The 14,870-nt window shown below is 41.1% G+C and overlaps 2 protein-coding genes across 2 annotated transcripts in view; one reads left to right on the top strand and one right to left on the bottom strand.

Moving 5' to 3' along the window:
• Window positions 1-3,269: 3,269 nt before the first annotated feature.
• Window positions 3,270-11,153, bottom strand: LOC143430273 (uncharacterized). Its single transcript, XM_076906375.1, has 5 exons — window positions 11,024-11,153; window positions 10,322-10,762; window positions 9,288-9,589; window positions 7,764-8,019; window positions 3,270-5,660 (listed from the first exon to the last, which is right to left on the bottom strand). The coding sequence occupies exons 2-5, from the start codon at window positions 10,580-10,582 to the stop codon at window positions 3,270-3,272; spliced, it is 3,210 nt and encodes a 1,069-aa protein (XP_076762490.1). The 5' UTR covers window positions 10,583-10,762; window positions 11,024-11,153.
• The window catches only part of Task7 (TWIK-related acid-sensitive K[+] channel 7), an 86,181-nt gene continuing 82,428 nt past the window's right edge, over window positions 11,118-14,870 (top strand). Inside the window, exon 1 of the mRNA XM_076906387.1 lies at window positions 11,118-11,213. The gene's annotated coding sequence lies outside the window, so the exon portion shown is untranslated. The remainder of the gene's footprint in view (window positions 11,214-14,870) is intronic.

The raw sequence follows: 14,870 nt of genomic DNA, 5'->3' as shown, positions 1-14,870 counted from the left end.
CATCTGTCTCACTCTTTCTTATAGCTTTCTTATATATCTTTCTCTTTCTTACCTCGAATGCGGGAAATATAAAATTTAAAATAAGGAAAAGAGCTTTTGAACCTCTATTGTTTATTATCATATTATCATCACATCGTTTGATTTGCTGTGTTGTCTGGGTATTAAATATTGTGCAAAAGAAGAATATAATACAAATAATAAATTTAATGCGAATTAGTAGAATCAATTTATGAGTTTTTCTTATATTGAATATTATTGATAGGTAAATTGGATATTATAGAATATAATTTTGCTATCAAGTAAATATAATATAGTAACATATATTTTTTTTTGGTAAAAATTTTAGAATAGCTTCACGTAAACCTTTAATTTGTGATTTTCATTTTATTTGCATATATATATATATATTCGTATCTACAAAGAACGATAAAATTATTTCATAAAAATATATCAGTGCCTCTTACATCGACGAATGTTATTGTTTATTTGTACAGAACTTCAATTTTGAATGTATTATAAAGCGTTGTTAATCCATATAACTTAAAGTCAAGCACACAAGAACGAATTAAGATTTTCGTTCTTCCGTCTCTCCGTGATTCACACAAATGGAAGACACTTCGTAGAACGAATCGGCTGTAAGGAATTGAAATATGAAATCTGCTTTTATTATCGTATGTATAATTAAAGAAATTGATTGTACATTGTTCGCAGTCGTTAACATAGTGAAGCTTCAGTGTTTATTACCAAAATGCATTTTGAATCGTATCGAAAAGTAAATTTTCATTCAGACCTACTCGAAATGGACACTAAATTAATTTTAATGAATTCTTTATACGTGACGCGACATTATGTTTAGAGATTATAATAAATTTGTACATAGAAGTATATGAAAGAATGTATAGATAAACATAAAATGCGAATGGAACTCATAAAAACAAAGTACGAATCACAAAATACCTTTCAAAATAATGAGATCATGTTTGTCGTACAGTTTACAAGGATCAAAAGCAAATATTTAATAATAATAAATAAAATATTCGTATAATCTTCTCATTATACAAATTATGAATATACAGCATGGAACTTTTGTATTGAACGAGTTTTGCTGAGCAATAAAATTGCTTCACTAAGTAGTCCTTTAATTGTTTTGAGTAATTAAGAGCTATTGAAAATGGTGGTCATTTACCCAGACATGTGTCTTCAAAATTAATTTCTGGCAACGGTTTTTTTTTTAAGTTTTCTAGTACACGAAGGTTTTATTTCATATGGTTGAATTAGCTATCGATTAAGGGACATTTTATTATTACAGACACGCACACAGACGCGCACACTCGCATTTGCATCATTCATCGAACTAAAAAATAGGGGTTTCGATTTCTGTGTGATCGGTAATATGGTATATGCGCATATACACACATGTGAGCGCGGATGGGATAATCTGTTTTAAAAAATATCGCAGATATATGACAAAAATAACTTTATCTTACTGAGAATCTTTTCGTAAACTTATAATACATATGTATAAAAGTAGTTTTAATATTTAATTGGCGTTGCTAATATGGTTGAGAGGACGATCTAAACAGTCCTGAGATATATTAGGAGTTCGAACTAGCGAAGCGCTTTTTTACAACGACGCGATATAAAAAATTAGAGACTGATCCGATTAAGGATGCACACGGATTAATTCAACTTGTCAGACGAGCAGAATATCGATCATCACGGGATATTACAAAAGAATAGAATCGATTATGTTGACGACGTTCTATCGTATAATTACGAGCTATTAAATCGAGGACTGACGATTTTTCTTAGTTGAGTTCGTATATTGAAAATTGTTGGTCCTTACGTTCCTTCTACTGTATAGATTTCTTAAATAATTTAAGTACATTCCACACGCTCTCCCAATCTAATGTGATTTTCGTTAGCTGCCTTGATCAGGGGAACGGCCTGGTTTCTCGTTATCCTTTTTACTCTAAAAATCTCTACACTGTCTGAGCATTGTTGCAGAGGTTCACGTGATAATATTGATAATCAGTGGGTTCGATATTTTCCAAGAATCGGAACGTGATTTATTTTTCTTTTTTAGTTTTTCCATCATAAATAACGACGTTCCGTCATCTCGAACTGTTAGGTCGTATGCGTTAAATTAATTGGAATCAGATATGATTTATGTGATCGGTCGTGGCTGGTGAGATAGACGCGGAGGTATGAAGTGGAACTTAGACGATACGAAGGGCAGATTTCGTTGGCTGTGTAAAAACAAACACCATTCATCAATGTTTACTCGCTATCTCTGAGATTATGATCATTTGAGAGAACTTTGCCTGCAAATTATTAATTTTAATCAGGTACACAAAAGGTAACGTGGTTCACAGTTTACTGTCCTCGTGTACTTCATCCGAGAGGAAGGGAATATGTTTAGAAACCGTACGTAATCCGCTTGGCACACAGTGTTCGATAATGTTTAGAAAAAACGCTGGAATATGTTTTAAGTATACTAGCCAAGTGAAGTGCGACCGGCGAGGCAAAATCTGTTAAGTACAATTCACGTATTGTATATTTTAAACGGTATTTGCTTTATCAATAGACGACTAATTTAACGAATTACACAGTATTCGATATCGTTTCCTTCCTGACATTTTTATACTCTGAACTGTTCTTTCTTTTTTTTTTTTTTCTTTATATTAAATACGTCAATGTTGAATCGTGTAATATATTACAAATTTAAATGACGATCTCAATCCTAAGGCTCCTAATAATTTCAGTTGCTATTCATAAATTTCAGAACGAAATCGAAACCTTTAGTTTGGCGATTTGGATGGACTTTTCGAAAATACATTCTAAGCTTCTCAGTGGAGCGGTAAATTTTTTTTTGTTTCTTTCAAACGGCAACACACGCTCCCCGTGGCTATTGTTCGGAGTCGAAGGATTAATCCCCGTTAAACGATCATAAAATTTCTTCTTTCGCGCGATCGTTCTATGATCTCGCTAAAGACACGTCGTACTATCACAGTCCAACTTGAAAGTTCGATTCCATTGTTTCACAACAATCACAATGAACAATTTTCTCCAACAGGCATCGAGCTATTATAAAAATACAGATGCGTAATCGTATATATGTTATATAACATTGGCGCATCGTAAAAATCCTTGTTCGACGATCAGGAGTTCGAATGTCGTTCACCAATTTCATTCATCTAAACGAAATCGAAGCGTCGCTTTCGCTGCGTCACCGCAAAGTGTTCGCTTCGAAAGTTGCACCAACGAATTTACACTCTAACACCGACACCATTGTCACTTTTGATCTCTGAGACGAGCTCGAACGTGGGGGTGCAGATTTCCGTGGGCGTTGGCGAGGCGAGGGGGGCTAATCGTGGATTCTTCTTCATAGACACATCCTTCAGTATATAATCCGCTCCTGGCTTGATTCGCAATCTGCTACGATGTAAGAACGGCTCTAATCTCAGGATCGTGCAAGACCTCGCCGACAGGCATCTGTTCCTGAGCACAGACTCCGTGGATTTGCTTTGCAGATCGGCCTCGATCGTCGACTTCTTCAGATCGACCGTCGATCCGGAATTATAGGCGATCAAGTCGTGCTCGGTGCTTGGTATGTAATTGGATTCGTCGTTCTCCTCGAACGACGTGAAGATCTCTGAGTCAGGTACGGATGGGGCGCTGAAGAAGGATTCTCGTAACGAGGACGTCAACGCGTCTGGGCACATGAAGGGGTCGAGGGAGGTCAGATCGTTCAGATCGCTGCCGCTGTTGCAAACTTGGAAGTTGTTCACCGAATAGGACGAAGGGAACGCCTGGTGTTCCGTGACGACGTTCGACAGGATCTCCTGGCTCCTCGACGACTCTGACCACTTCGAGTCGGAGGGTCTCCTCGAGCTGAACCTCGTCGAGTCGTGCTCCGCGAAGATCGGCTCTGGTAGCCTCCCCTCTCGACACTTGTCTGAATTTTTCAATAGGGCTTCGAACAAGTCTATGGGTTCTATCGACGCTACTTGACCTGGTGATGTAACGTCGTTCGAGGAACTCTCGTGACTAGAGATGTCATTGATCGATTCGTGGTCCTCGCTGTAGTCTTCGATATTTAACAAGACGGATGGTATCACGGGGTCCGAGTGTCTAACTGGACTCCTTCTGTTACCCAGTGGGGACTTCAAGCGATCGATATTAATGGAGGGCTTCTGCATCTCCGCGTTCTTGCTCTCCTCTTCTTCCAGAGAGGCTAAGGGAAGAGGATCTATAGGGCTTGGCGGTTCAGAGTGTATCGTTGGCACCGCCAAAGTTTCTATGACTTTGTAGGGCTCTAACAGTCTTGCGTGCGTCATCGGCTCGATGGTGTTGATCGACTCGGAATGTTTCAGTATCTCCATGTTTCTTCGAGCTTGCAGTATCCTGGACGATGGATCGATTCTGTGCTCCAAGTTCCTCGAAGCCGGATTATCCGAATGAGCGAGGCTTGCTAGTTTGTTGGCAGTAATCGTTATGTGTTTCGGAGACGTTCTCTGTCTCGGACTATCCAACAAGCTCGACCTCGCACTGTCTGGCGTTGACAGTGACGTGTAACTGTTCTGGAATCTCAAGTTCAAATTTGGACTCGTTCGATCGTAGTTACTGCTGATCTTCACTCGTGGACGCGGACAAACTTGGAGTCGCCTTTGGTTCTCCAACTGTTGGGAGAGCATCACGTGTCTGGCCAATCCACCGTCGCATCTGTTGTGATCCAAATTCTGCACGGAGTATCTGTGCGTCTCGATCACCTGCGAATTACCATCGGCTGGAAGTCGAAGATTAACCTCTGACGAGTGCCCAATCGCTGCCTTGATATTGGGATCAGACATGGAACAGAGGTTCGAGTTTCTTCTTATATTTATATTCGTAGGACTCAGGCCATCGTTGAAGTCTTTAACGTGCACCATCGGACTGTCCGCGCTCAACACCGGATCCGACATCGTGTTTATCTGCAACGCTTTCTGATTCAACGTCCCGTCGCTTTTTAGATTCTGATACGAGGTGAACTTTGGCTCAGACGTTTTAGAGAAGTTCTTGCTGGTCAGCCTCTTGTGATTCAGTCTTCGCAGGTGTCTGATCTTGTTGAACGTTGGGTCCAGCAGGTATTTGAGATTTTTTATTTTGTCGATGTTATGATTCGAATCGATCATGTGATTTCTGTCGATGATGTACTTGAGATCGAGCATCTTCGTGAGATCGTGGATGTCCTCCTCGATGATGTTCTCTTGCCTGCTACCGGAAGAGTGATCGATGTTCCTCTCAGGGGAAATATCAGTGTGCCTGCCTGATACATCCAAGCACCGTCTGCTGGTGTACAGAGTACTGTTTTGCTTTGCTGCGAAACAATCCTCGACGGGATGCCTCCTGGTGTCGTTGCTGTTGTTCACCTCGGCCAATTCCATGTGCGTGTTCGAGCCGCGTCTCATCGGCGAGCAACCATACCGACTGGGTGTCACCCCAAAAAGGGCGACCAGCTCCTCAGTGATTTTTCCCGCGGCCATCCTCATCTCACCGTGGTGAAAGGCATAGATCCATGGGTTCACGCCACTGTGCGCCATAATAGGCAACCCCAGCCATATCACCGCCCATTCCGTGAGGATGTTCGTGCCACAGAAAATATCCAGCAGCATGCAGGTCTGCGAAGCAAATTAGCCTTGCGTTAGAAGGACGCTTTCAGTCTTTGTGACTCGATTGTATGAAATTGTATTGTACCGTGGGAGGCTCTCTCCTAACAAGGAAATGGTAATCATGCCCAGTTTGTTTGTTTTAAACTTTATTATCTCTCGGTCGGTATCTGGGATTCTTGACAATTTATATGATAATTTCTGCTTTTATTCTGTAAGATACCGGGACTCTCAGGGCTAATAGATGCCACTGAAGGAAATGTAAACGTTAATCATGTTTAATGTAAAAACGGAGGAATGTCGTGATTGAATGTATCACGGCGAAGTACAAGGTTGGGAGGTATTAATAGAAAGTTAGAGAAGTATGTCCTGGCAAAATCTTGGCAAGCAACTACTTTCCGTTCGGTTCGTGTGCGTAGGTGGCCTCAATGAACTTGAAGTTTGGACAACAGCTACATCATTTTGCATGTCTGCTAGTACTATGCAGACTAAAATAGTGGCTGTTTGCCTTGACCTCCATTATTGAAAATTACTTCGGAATCCAGACTTTTAATTCCCTTTCCGGTAGAGAGAGAGAGAGAGAGAGAGAAAGAGAATGTCTACGCATTTCATGCTTCGAAACTATTTTCCTGTGTTTATGTACAAACTTCCACAGTGAGTGCTGTGATAATATTTATTGCGATCGTAAATCGAAAAGTCTGTAACAATATTCAAAATTCGATAAAGTTCATTTCATATGAACACAATCATTCTGTCGCGATGAAAATGTGATAAAATCGTGCAATTCGCGTTCCGTTTTTTGCACATTACAACGAAATTGTTTGCAATTACCGTCTTGTTGGTGGTTTTTCTCTCTGTGCGAAAGGAGAAAAACTTGAAGCACTTTACTAGGAGTTTTCTCGAAGCTCAGCTTCTTTTTCCTGGACGGTTAGCGAGCACCCGTTTCCGCAACTTCTCCGCCACAATTTCGAAAGTTATGTCGTTTTTCACCCTTCTGTTCGTGGAACTTTTGTTTGTAGGGGATGAAGATGGACGGGTAACGGAAACCTGATTACGACATCGATTTGCGCGGCGTCAAATGCTCGCTAGATAGCTTCGATTCAAGAGAACGCATCCGTTATTTAAATAACTTTTTTACGTAGAAAAGGAAGCGGAAGAGAAAGTTGCAGATTTATTTTTATTAATCTTTGTTTGCACGACGGATCAAACAGTCACAGTTTGAATATTGATTTTTCTCCCGAGCGTATGAAATATAGAAATTGCGGTGTAGCTATCGAATATGCGTAGGAATGAAATCGAATTCAAGAAACGAACGCGTGAATCGTATCTCTTTTACGACTGAAAACCAGTAGAAGTCACTAATATTATTGTTCTGTTATTTTATGATAAAATAATTAATTTCACAATATCTCATATCAATTTGAAACCTAGTTTTATTTCAATTCTCGATTTTCTCTTTCTCTCTCTGACAAAACTTTTCTCCTCTTTATTCGATATCATAGTGGGCTTATTAAATCTTTCACATCCTTCGTACACGTATTTCCTCGTCCATACTTTACACGCTATACCACGTAGCCCTTTACGTCGAGAGAACTACTCATTATGCATTTTAATTGGAAATTACTGTTTTCGTGGAACAAGTGAAAGTTCTGAATAAAGGAGCAACGGTGTGCGGTTAGCAAGAGAGAATAGCGCAGCCTACACTACCAATCATTGCATAAGCCGTATAATTTTCAATCGCCCTGGGTCAATCGAAAAATAGTTTCTCGCGTTATGTCGCTGTCGAACGGCAAGTACTACCTGTCAGATAGTACCGCACGGTACATGACCGTCGTGCCGAACAGGTTAATATACACGGTACGTCGCTCGTAAATTCCGTATCGGAGAGATCGGTGCAGCGTGCGCGTATTCTCGACAAAGTAGAATTGATGTCGCGTATGTCCCGACGCGCAAGTAGCACGTGCGTAACAACAGTCAGACGGGAGGCTGCAGCAGCCGCTTACGCGGCGTCACGAGGGGATGCTAATCTGCAGGGATGTACGTGCGACGTCGCGCTGGGCTCGATAACAAATGGTGATTTATATGGTGACCGTGTCCGTTCGCGTATCTACTCACTTGAAAGGGAAGCCAGAGAATGAGAAATGCGCCGACCGTGACTGCCAGCGTTTGACCGTAACGCGGTAACGCAAGGGTTTGCGTCTGATGCCTGAACGACAGCTCCACCGTATAAATCGCGCGAGCGTGTGCACGTGCCACCAGGTACACGTACATGTAACAGCCGAGAAGGACGAGGGCACTGGGCGCCCATACTGCCACCACCAGGAACACCCTTACCGGAGGCAGCACCGCCGCGCCAAACCTGCAGTTGCCGCTGTGACAGAAAGCAAATTAGTTTCGCTCGTTAGCCACTCGATTTCGTTATGTAACTGCGGCGATTCGAATATCGTCTAATTAATTCCAATTTGCCAAGCTGCGCAAGCCTTGCCAGCGCACGTGTCAAATGCTTCGCGAGGGCGATGCTCGCGGACGGTTCGCTGCTAATTGAACCTTTTTCTCGCGGTACGAATTATTGCACCGCCAAGGAACATTTACCAGGTTGTCGAAGAGATTCGCGTCTCGATTCGAACGGATCGCGATTAAAGGTAATTTTAACGGGTAACTGCGTCCTATAATTGTTTATCTTTGTTCCAAAATAAACGGGGAATTATGTAAACCATGTTGATATTTAGTTAATGGAACAAGAGTTGATTGTGTGTGTAACGGTGATATTATACAAACGGAGCACGTGGCAAGGTCAAAGCAACGCTGATTCCGTTGTTGGGGTTGGATAACTATATTGGGATCTATAACTTTTACTGTAAATTACGGGAGCGTCGTTCCACGCGTGTTGCATATTAATCCTATTATGGCGTGATTGCAATCCACGGCTATTTATCGATACAAACGAAGTACCGTGTAAAAAAGGATACAATGATAAATTTAGATTAACTCAATTTGTTAGGTACAGGGTACGATTTATGCGATACTTCGTATTCTCGCGGGGATTCACGTGTCGCTTTTATACGTTAGATTGCACAACTGGGTTTTGCGTAAACACGCGAAAACGAGGGAAACGGACATTTTTCAAAGCACGTGCGCATTCTTAACGAATGTTACGTACCGATGAAACACGCGAGGGGAAAAAAAGAAATTAGTTACGTTTGTTTACAACAATGAAATTCGCCACGGTATTTTTTTTTTCCACGACGGGTGCAAAGAGTAGAAAAAAAGAGGCAATCCTGATTGGAATGCACTCTACTTGTTCGTTTCATTTTTGTTTGAGATACGTGACTGGTTGGTAATCTGATTTTAACAATTTTTGAAATGTTTGTCCAATATGTCCTGGATTATCGTGCTGTACGAAAAATAGGTCGTAGAATATGTACTTTTTAATTTAATACTTCTCTTGTCAAAATGTATAGTGCAGTGCAGCTATTGCATTTCTGGTACATTGATTAAAATGGTGTCGATTAGTGTGCTAAGCGCTTTTAGTTTAGAAAGCGATGCAGTAAAAGGAAGATTAAAATAATGAACAAGTGAATTCGTTAACGAAGAATTGAGAGGGAGAAGGGGTAGAAGCTTAACGATCTCTCCACTTACCTGTGCGGTTGAGTTTCTCCCGCTACTTCAGCGTAGATCAAAGGTGAGAGACCAACGGCGATCGCGTAGATCCAGAACACGGCTATGTACTTCTCGATGCTGCTGTGAGTGATGATGTTCTTGTATCTGAGGGGCTGTGCAAGCGACGTTAAACGGTCTACGGCTATTGCCACGGTCACCAGCACGCTTACGCTGCACAGCGCGATTACAATGCAGTATGGCACGATGCACAACGTGGAAACACCATTTTCCGGAAGACCAGACAGCTCCAGCTGCATTCCAAAGGGCATGAACACTCCGACCTGTATGATAATAATATCGGATTTGCGTGCGTTGATACTTCAATCACTTTTCATCGATTACGAAAAATCCTGGATTAAATTTAACGTCGAAGTATTTCAATTAACTTCAGGAAGTCTCGAAAGAAAAACGTTAAACTTAATGGTGTAACTTTAGTAATAAGCAACAGATACAGGGGCAAACGAAAGCTTTATGATAACGTGGGTTTGAAAGTTCAACTTCGGGTTAGATATTCGGCTTGCAAAGATAACGGAGCGTGGAAATGATATAGGGTGCAATTTGATATTTACTAAGGATCTTGCGATCGTTTCGAACAATGGATTGAACTTGTGTATGCAAGTAGAGCGTTTCTAGGATAAATGATCGACCTAAATTTATTATGCTTCTGTAATGAATCTGAATCGTGAAATTTATATTTTTATACGACTACCATTAGATTTACACCTTCGATTTATTACTCATAAAGTATAAGTAGATATAATTTAACCGATTAATTTAGGGCAACGCTATATATCACGAGTAAAATGTATCAAAATCAATTATGATGACTATCGCACGAATTCTATTGGAAGTATCCTTCGTCCTGTTTCTTGATTGATTACAGACAGCTGACTAATTAAAATATTTTTTTAGATAATCAATCTTGCGGGACAGTGGGATACTTCTATCTTAATATCTTGCTTGGGATAGCTCTTAATAATATAAATAAATGGTAGAAATTGTTGACAGCTTACCCCAAAGTCACTGACGGCCAGAGACACCAGCAGGTAATTGGATGCAGTTCGTAGCCTCTTGTACCTATAGAAGGCGGCCAGGATAATGGAGTTTCCGGTGACGGTGATCGGTGATAAAATGCAGACTATCGACACGGCCAAAACCACCGAAATGGGATTGACGTCTAGCCGCGTATCGATCTTGGTAACCGTCGGTATAAGAGCGGTCGTCAATTCCCCGGAAATGGTGGACGGCAGCGGGTCCGTCGCGGGCGTTGACATTGTAATTTAGATGCTTTGCCCCACGGCACGGCGTTCTCAAGTAAGATTCTGCTCGTAAACGTGCCCCTCGTAGGACGACATGACGCATCCGACGGGCCACGTCGATGCAACCCTCGCGAAATCGTTAATTGCCCGACGGCAATCTCGTGTTCCTGTTGTCCCGCTTCATGCAGAAGTGTTCTAAAAATGTCGTCGATCGTAGCCGCATCAGCGATAGGGAAATTACGTTAGTTGGCCACCGTGTTTAATCATTAAAATGCAAGGTTGCGATAAAACTGCGTCCAAGTGTGCAGAAAAAAAAGTACAAAATTACGATTCTGCACAGCTTCACCGTTGAGCTTGTCTCTCTATAATTTTTATCTATATTACGCAAACGTGACTGTTCGCACGCGAAAGCTTTTTCGTTCTTGAGATAAAATGGTAACGATCAACTCTGCTAACCTTTCGTGCCTTTACAGAGATCGTCCGGTGCCATGGTAAAAGTTCGACATCCACTATCGAAGAAGGAATCGTCGCTACTTCGATGCTTCGAGTGATTTAAGCTTCTGGCGGTAAATTCGTCATGGAATCAGCATCGATTCGAGGCAGCGCTGCTATTTCGTGGATGGAGGCCGGAAATTATTCGATTTCGGTAATGTACAACCTTGCCCTATTTTCTTCTCGCATCCTTTGGCTTTTACAGTCCGCGCGACTCCACCTTTGCCTCGAGCATCCTGGAAACAAACATCCGTATTTTGTCGCGATTATCTCCCGTTACGAAATGTTCTACGCTACCGCGTAAAATTGGGATTTGTACAATATATTAGAGGCCTGCATTGTTACGCGCTACAGCTGCGAGCACGGCGCAGTTATCGTGCTTACAAAACGCATTACGCATCTCGGAGAATGCACTTCTAGGTGGTGCCGTAATTGCGGCGTTTGCAATGATTACAGTTTATGCGATTATGAATCGTATTCCCCTATTTCGGCTCGCTGATAATTAATATTGGGCTGTTTATGCTGTTATGCTGAGATGGTTGCCGTAGAATATACGGTAATGCACGAAATTTATTAGGATTGGTGGTAAATGGCAACTGTTTTGCTAGATTTATTTCATACATTTAAATTCCTCTGATATCAATGACTTTAAATTTTTAATGTCCGTGAAATCAGTAAAAATGTTTGATATTTGGCGTATACTTTACTGATTGCAAGTACATAAAGACCAATATTAGAGACAAATAGGAATCATTCATTCAAACTCATTCAAATGAAATATCCTTTTATTTACTCTTCGATTCCCACTTGGAAACTTTCTCCACTCACGTATACCATGTCAGATACTTTACCTATCGGTTTACTACGCCTCTTGTAGATTCTCTGTTAATGATACCAAACGTATAATCTTTCGAAATCAGTGCACTTCAAGCACAACAGATCATGATCCTTCGTTACGTTGGAAGAAGCTACAGGATCGCGATGGAAATGGTTTCGATGAATAAAATTACCGTCAGACTGACCTAAATACATTCCATCATTTGTAGTTGACAGAAATACGACAGGACCTCTTTCCAAGACCTGGCACTTTTATGCACTTGCATAGAGACGTGCAAAAACTGTTTTAGCAAGTGACCCAGCTGCCAGGATACAGAGTAGAATGTTTGCCTGGGCACATCTGAACGTAACAGACTTTGTCCAGCGTCGAAGAAACGCAAACTTCGCGTGCACAAGCAGACTAGTTTATATTCGCTCTCACGTCTTCCATTATCTCGAATTTGCAATTCGAATGCAGTTGGTGTTAACGCTTTCAGAGACAAATGACCACTGGGTAGGGGGGTTCACCGTTCGCGTCTGAACGAGGACGTTTTAGATTATCGTAATCGATCTATATCCATTAGTATAAAATTGATATTTTAAGTGGTAATTCTATGCAACAAAATGAGACGAGAGTGAAGAATAGCTTCGTTTTTGCGAGAAATAACTTGGGAAATCTGAGAAGTGTACGTGTACCAGTAGTACGAGTTTGATATAAGCGCGACGCGGATGACTGCGCGCAGCCATATAAGACTTCCATCGTTCGTCGCCCTTGCGATAGACTTATATCACTGGTACACGCGCACTGCACGGAGTTTCGAAGTCGTTCATCTCAAATACCAAGCTCGACACGCTTTTTTCATTATTCATCACCTCTATCTTGTTCTGTCGTATAGATTATCACCTCTTAAATTTGCTAGCAACGGTTGCTGAACTTGTCGCATGGAAGCCATTCATTGCGTACCACTTCTCTTATTCCAGCCATGGGGAAACGTTTAATTAATTCGTCCAAGCGTAAGCGGATTTCGAGATGGGGTCGTTTTCCTGCGTGTCCGTCCATTAGTGGCTTTCCGGCGTCGGGACGTTGTAATTAAGTCTTGCTTGATGTTCTTCGCTGCTTTGACGCGATTTCGCAGTTATACCATGCTATTTAACCGAGCCAGTGGAATTTACCTGAAAGAGGGAGTATCACATGTTCCCCGGGGAAATGCTGATTCCGCGATTGTAATACGAACGCGTGGTACCAGATGAAGCGTGAATGAATTATGCGTGTGAATTTTACAAATTGCAATTCGATGGAAGTTGCGGAGGAGAATATATTTTATGAGTTCCCTCGCGTTTTTTCCAGGCCACATAATGTGCAGATTAAATATTTATTGTAGTAATTCAGAAGACTATTTATACATCTCTGTTTTTTATTGACAATGCGTGATATGCTCGTGGAGCTTTCTAATTCGTTCAGGATTTAACTCAATCGGAACTCTTTTCCAGCCTGACCGCGTTCAATCTAAAGTCCCTGCACTTTGATGTTTAACCGAGAAGTTAAAATTACTTCCTGCAAGTTTATTGCGGTCAACATCGACGTTCCTTAATATTCAACACTATCTGCAGTATCTGCAAATATTGCTTGTTTATTTAACCGTCTGCCTTTTTTTTTTTAATGCAACGAACGTCAAAAATTCTTCTACACCACTGACAATGTGTTGCACGCTGGTCAACCGTTGTGTTTAAAATAATTTTATAGTGACGACACCGATGGTACATGGAGAATGGGTTTACCTTACACTTCTCGCTTGATTCTCTCTGTCATTTTCTTCACGCGTCGCGTGGCAGCTTCAGCCGGCGTTAAACGGAAGGTTCGAGGTCGTTTAATCATCGGAGCCTTTCCGCTTGCTTTCGTGTATCGATAAAGAAGATGGATTTGGACGCACGAATCGTTTGTTCGTCACTTTTTGACCGTGAAGATAGAAAATTGCAATTTATATATCCCGGCAGTGAGCTATATCCTAGTGCATTTACTGCTTCACATAAACAGTAAACGATGATCCACTCGTTTTTACGACGCGCCTAGCGCTACTGGCTAGCTGTCTGGAAATTGTAACTTTAGATACCAATTTTGGTTGCTTATCTACCCCTTCTATAAATATCCTCTTCGATAATTTACGTAATCCTCTCGACACGTCGATAACGCTTTTAATACGTTCATGCCACCAAGGTGTGATCTGTAATTGGAGAAATTTTCCTCACTTTCCCTCTGATGCAACAAACTTCTAACTGAACTAATTTCATTACTAATTTTAATCTATTAACCACAATTTATACGTCTGCTGACGATCGATAGAAAGTATACATACGAACCCCCATCATTTATAGCTCGATGTTATCTCTTGAATTAACATAGTTATACTTTACTTATTCAATACCTATTTTTAGCACAACTGCAATATACTTCGCGTATAATGCAAGTTTATAAATCGTTCTACTGTACTGTTGAAATACATGGGACGGAAATAGTTAGTTTAGAAGAATCGCGCGAAGTCAAAGTGGGGGTATCGTTATAAATAGTTCAAAGAAGAGCTACCTTCATAGCATTTGCGAACAATTTTGCTGAAATTCATTATGAGGTTCTGCGAAATGGTGCTTTTGAAACTGATGACTTTTTAATATCGGTGTTAACGATCCTAATGCCAGGCTATTTTTAGGAAAGTATCGAAGGAAATTCTACGAAATACGCTGGCAGAATAGTACATTTTAAAGAGGAGAATCTCTGCATATCGTTCAGCTGTCGTCGAAATTTCATTCGAGGCGCTTTTAATTGGTTATTAAAATTCAAATGTCTGTCAAAGTGTCTCTGGAGACATAACGCGTCTTCTCTGTACGAACGAATATATGGGTAGCTGAGAACACGAGAGATATAGTGTTCCTCAAACCCAATGACACGTAGCATACCTCGTGGATAGAGTAGAAGACTGTGACATTCGATATCGTAAACCAA

The sequence above is a fragment of the Xylocopa sonorina genome, chromosome 13 (genome assembly GCF_050948175.1).
Source record: "Xylocopa sonorina isolate GNS202 chromosome 13, iyXylSono1_principal, whole genome shotgun sequence".
Taxonomy (NCBI): domain Eukaryota; kingdom Metazoa; phylum Arthropoda; class Insecta; order Hymenoptera; family Apidae; genus Xylocopa; species Xylocopa sonorina.
Note: the sequence above shows the minus strand (reverse complement) of the source record. Positions and strands in the feature narration are given on the sequence as shown.

Coding starts and splice junctions, on each gene's coding strand:
- LOC143430273 (XM_076906375.1), bottom strand. CDS start 10,582: ATGTCAACGCCCGCGACGGACCCGCTGCCGTCCACCATTTCCGGGGAA. Junction 9,590..10,321: donor TGGCCGTCAGTGACTTTGGG/GTAAGCTGTCAA, acceptor ATTATCATACAG/GTCGGAGTGTTCATGCCCTT. Junction 5,661..7,763: donor TTCTCTGGCTTCCCTTTCAA/GTGAGTAGATAC, acceptor TTTGCTTCGCAG/ACCTGCATGCTGCTGGATAT.